The sequence below is a fragment of the Amaranthus tricolor genome, chromosome 1 (genome assembly GCF_026212465.1).
Source record: "Amaranthus tricolor cultivar Red isolate AtriRed21 chromosome 1, ASM2621246v1, whole genome shotgun sequence".
Classification (NCBI taxonomy): domain Eukaryota; kingdom Viridiplantae; phylum Streptophyta; class Magnoliopsida; order Caryophyllales; family Amaranthaceae; genus Amaranthus; species Amaranthus tricolor.
Genome location: NC_080047.1, coordinates 34,708,237 through 34,712,515, shown reverse-complemented (window position 1 = coordinate 34,712,515; position 4,279 = coordinate 34,708,237). Strand labels below are relative to the sequence as shown.

The 4,279-nt window shown below is 40.8% G+C and overlaps 2 protein-coding genes across 2 annotated transcripts; both read right to left on the bottom strand.

The window, feature by feature from the left end:
• Nucleotides 1-960: 960 nt before the first annotated feature.
• Nucleotides 961-2,554, bottom strand: LOC130809229 (uncharacterized). The gene is made up of 4 exons (XM_057674920.1): nt 2,215-2,554; nt 1,736-2,067; nt 1,120-1,616; nt 961-1,036 (listed from the first exon to the last, which is right to left on the bottom strand). Exons 1-4 carry the CDS (start codon nt 2,552-2,554, stop codon nt 961-963), a joined length of 1,245 nt encoding a protein of 414 aa, XP_057530903.1.
• An 889-nt stretch (nt 2,555-3,443) lies between these two features.
• Nucleotides 3,444-4,031, bottom strand: LOC130809221 (uncharacterized). The gene is made up of 2 exons (XM_057674908.1): nt 3,948-4,031; nt 3,444-3,872 (listed from the first exon to the last, which is right to left on the bottom strand). Exons 1-2 carry the CDS (start codon nt 4,029-4,031, stop codon nt 3,444-3,446), a joined length of 513 nt encoding a protein of 170 aa, XP_057530891.1.
• Between the last annotated feature and the right edge of the window lie 248 nt (nt 4,032-4,279).

Here is a 4,279-nt window from a genome sequence, read left to right as displayed (position 1 = left end):
TACTTCTTCCAACATTTGAATTGTTTTGGTTATGGTTCTTGATTTTCTTGTTCTAAAAGGATTTCATGTTGATCCTGAATTAGTTTTTGATTTTCATTGGGTGTCTATATCTGTTTGTTAATTTTCGTTCTGGAATTAGTCAAGTCTCCAGTTATCGGTTGTATTCATAATATTGTTATTTGCTACTTCAATAGTCATTGATTAATCTCAATGGAGTTAAATTGAATATTTTTGTTAAGGGGTTCTTTATTTCGATCTGAAATTTGTATTGAGCGTTTTTTCTCCTTGAGGTAAATATTTTATTTTATATCCTTTATTTCTTATTTTAATTAGTTTTTACATTCTTGGGTTAATAATAATAATAATAATAATAATAATAATAATAATAATAATAATAGTCTCACCAAATCTAGGGCCTATAGTTTCCACAAACTAACTTTTTGTCTTTAAATGGGCGTGCTTAGTTTATTGTTCGGCTTTCCACCAACTTCTTATAAAGTCTCTCTCTATGAAATAAAATACAACTCTAATAATAATAATAATAATAATAATAATAATAATAATAATGATAATAATAATGATAATAATAATAATAATAATAATAATAATAATAATAATAATAATAATAATAATAATATTATTATTATTATTATTTTTTTTTTTTTTGAAGAAATGATTTTTATATTACCCAATTAAAAAAAAAAGGGATACAAGGGATCAAAGACCCCTAGGTTTTCAGCTTATCTCCCTATGTTTGCATCAGTATGAACACAGAACCCACCTTCTAAGAAGGATTTCAGAGTGTCACTCTTCATGTGCAAGGGCGATGAGCGAGAAGCCTCAGAAAGCTATACATAAAGGCGAAGCCAATAAACTAAGCTATCTATATCAGGACGACATGTTCACCTTGACAAGACCATAACCAAGAGTCAAGACAAAAAAGTTCAGCCTATATACACCTTAACCTAAGATATAGTGGTCAGGCCCAAAACAACATCTATCATGGAGCTCCAGACTTAAAAGCTGAAGACGAATCCTGGAATACATGAAAGCATCTAATGTGAGACATAAGCTATAGGTGAGCTTTACACTAAGTTAGATCTCAATGACGCTAGAAACTTGAATTTGATCTCCGAGATGTCTATCACGTTGTCCACCACCAGTTTCACCATTGGTACTTTATGGCTCCACGCGGCTTCATTTCTTGCGCTCCATATTGCATAGATGAGGTTGCAAAGAATGGCCTCAAACTGTTTTCTTTTGTGGCGCCCCATTTGGTTCCTCTTGAGTGTATCCTCCAAAGTCTCTATTTTGTTGTTGGTCTCATAACGCTCCTTTAGATAAGCTACACATTCCTGGCTAAAGCGGCATTGGAAGAAGATATGGTTCACTGTTTCACTCTCTAATTCGCAGATCGGGCATGTGTCATAATCGATAGTTCTAGTACGCTTTAGGCGATGTTTTATTTTCAGTCGGTTATTGAAAGCTAACCAGGCTATGAATCTGCTTCTAGGTATGGTTAACATACTCCAAACAAAATGGTTCCATCTGACTCTATTACCTCCTCCTCTAATGTCATTGTAGACTTTTGTGATAGAGTATGCAAGTGTGTTCATCTATTTCAAAAGCTTCTCCTTGACCTTACATAGCTTCTTGATGACTCAATTGGACGTACCGGAGGGGGGGGGGGGGGGGGGGGGGGGTTAATAAAAATCCAGTTGCCTTTCGTGTATACTTCGTGGATCCATTTTACCCAGAGGGACTCATGGAGGATGCTGATGTGCCAAGCGACTTTACCCACAGTAGCTACATTCCGGGACTCCAGATCACGAATTTTGAGCGCACACTTTTTCCTAGCTGATATTCCCAGGGTTCTTGACTCTGTGGAACCAGACCATAGGAAGGATCTGCAGATTGCATTCATCTGTCGGATGACCTTTTTGGGAAGGATAACGGCTTGACACCAGTAGTTAGTTATACTCATCAGTATAGAGTTCACAAGCTGGAGACGAGCAGCATAGGAAAGGTTTTTTGCATACCAGACTCTGATCCGGGCTGTCATCTTGTCTACCAAATACTCACAATCGGTGGCTGATTACCTTTTTGAGGTGAAAGGCATCCCAAGATACTTAACTGGAAGGCTCTCAAAACTGTAGTCTAAGGGGGGGGGGGGGGGGGGGGGGGGGGGGGGGGGGTTAATAAAAATCCAGTTGCCTTTCGTGTATACTTCGTGGATCCATTTTACCCAGAGGGACTCATGGAGGATGCTGATGTGCCAAGCGACTTTACCCACAGTAGCTACATTCCGGGACTCCAGATCACGAATTTTGAGCGCACACTTTTTCCTAGCTGATATTCCCAGGGTTCTTGACTCTGTGGAACCAGACCATAGGAAGGATCTGCAGATTGCATTCATCTGTCGGATGACCTTTTTGGGAAGGATAACGGCTTGACACCAGTAGTTAGTTATACTCATCAGTATAGAGTTCACAAGCTGGAGACGAGCAGCATAGGAAAGGCTTTTTGCATACCAGACTCTGATCCGGGCTGTCATCTTGTCTACCAAATACTCACAATCGGTGGCTGATTACCTTTTTGAGGTGAAAGGCATCCCAAGATACTTAACTGGAAGGCTCTCAAAACTGTAGTCTAAGGTTTGCGCAGCCTGAGCTCTGAACTCGTTCCTGACTCTTGCAAGGTATATACCTGATTTGGAGTTGTTTGCTATGAGACCGGAGCATGAGGAGAAGTAGTCGACTGTCTTGATCAGGATGCTGATGGATTGGAGGTTACCCTTACAGAATAGCATAAGGTCATCTGCGAAAGCTAGGTGATTGAGTTTGATTTTGTTGCATCTAGGATGAAATTTAAACTATGGTTCCTCGCTGGCCAGATTGAGGGTTCTCGATAGGTATTCCATGCCAATTACGAAAAGTAAAGGGGACAATATTGGGTGTCCTTGTCTAACTCCTCTTTTTGCTTGGAATGTAGGTTAGGGCCTGCCATTGATAAGCAAAGAATCCTGAGTAGAAGTGACACATGCCATGACTCTCTTTGTGAACTTCCTCGGGAAATTGAGTGCTGTCAACGTTTCATGAAGGAAGTCCCACTCTAGTGTATCATAGGCTTTCCTGAGGTCGATCTTCAAGAGACAGCTAGGGGAGCAGTTCTTCCAACCATAGTGCTTGACTATATCCTGACAAAGGAGGATGTTGTGGAGAATGCTTTTCCCTTCTATAAAAGCTCCTTGCATGGGGCTTATAATGGAGGCCAGTACATGTCGGAGTTTCCTGCATATTAGTTTAGAGATACACTTATAGATAACGTTGTAGCAACAAATTGGACGATAGTCACCTGGTGTGTTTGGGGTGGCAATCTTTGGAATGAGGGTTATGGATGTTGTATTCCATGATTTCAGGAGAGTACCATTGGCAAAAAAAATCTTAAATTGCTCTAACAACATCTGCACCAACAATATCCCATGCAGCCTTATAAAAACCACTGTTGAGACCATTCAAACCTGATGCTTTGTCTTCAGGAATGCTCCACATGGCATCTTTAGTTCTCGCTCTCTCCTTCATTTTACCTCCAAGGAGAGCTAAGTAGTACTCCTCGAAGGCTACCTGAATTTCCCTTGGATCGCCTGTGGTACGATCTTGAAAGTTAAGAACATTTATAGTACTGCACTTCCTGCGGTGCTGAAGGGAGTGGTGGAAGTATCTGGTGTTGTCATCACCCAAAGTGAGCCACTTCAATTTAGCTTTCTGTCTGAGGCCCGCTTCCCGTTCTCTCTTTAACCTCCTGTAAGCCTCTATTTTCGAGCATTCGACATCGGTGAGGTGCTTGTCCCCAGGGTGTAGGTGGACGTCTTCCTGGGTTTTTTACAGATCAGCTTCAGCTTTGGCCAAGTCCCCTGCTTTTGTGTTTTTGAAGGTTGCTTTACATGCCTCTTTAATCAATCTGAGTTTTCGATCAAGTTGGGTTGGGCTCCCTGGCAAGTTAGTGTGCCATGCTGCTCGGATGGTTTCCATGTACTCGCTGTGTTTTCCCCAGTGGTTGAAGAATTTAAAAGGTTTTTCACTTTTAAGGGGTTCTAGGAATTGAACTAGCATTGGTGTGTGGTCAAAGTCTCCCTCTAGATGGAAGCAAACCTCTATTGTGGGAAATGAGCACTCCTAAGCTGGGTTACCCAACACTCTCTCAATCTTGCTTAGAACTCTGGCATCTCCTTTTTGCTTATTTGACCACGTGAAAAATTGCCCTGTACTTTTCATGTTGT

Coding starts and splice junctions, on each gene's coding strand:
- LOC130809221 (XM_057674908.1), bottom strand. CDS start 4,031: ATGGAAACCATCCGAGCAGCATGGCACACTAACTTGCCAGGGAGCCCA. Junction 3,873..3,947: donor AACTCAGATTGATTAAAGAG/GCATGTAAAGCA, acceptor TAAAAAACCCAG/GAAGACGTCCACCTACACCC.
- LOC130809229 (XM_057674920.1), bottom strand. CDS start 2,554: ATGACAGCCCGGATCAGAGTCTGGTATGCAAAAAGCCTTTCCTATGCT. Junction 2,068..2,214: donor CCACGAAGTATACACGAAAG/GCAACTGGATTT, acceptor AGTATTTGGTAG/ACAAGATGACAGCCCGGATC. Junction 1,617..1,735: donor GGGTAAAATGGATCCACGAA/GTATACACGAAA, acceptor CTTTTGAAATAG/ATGAACACACTTGCATACTC.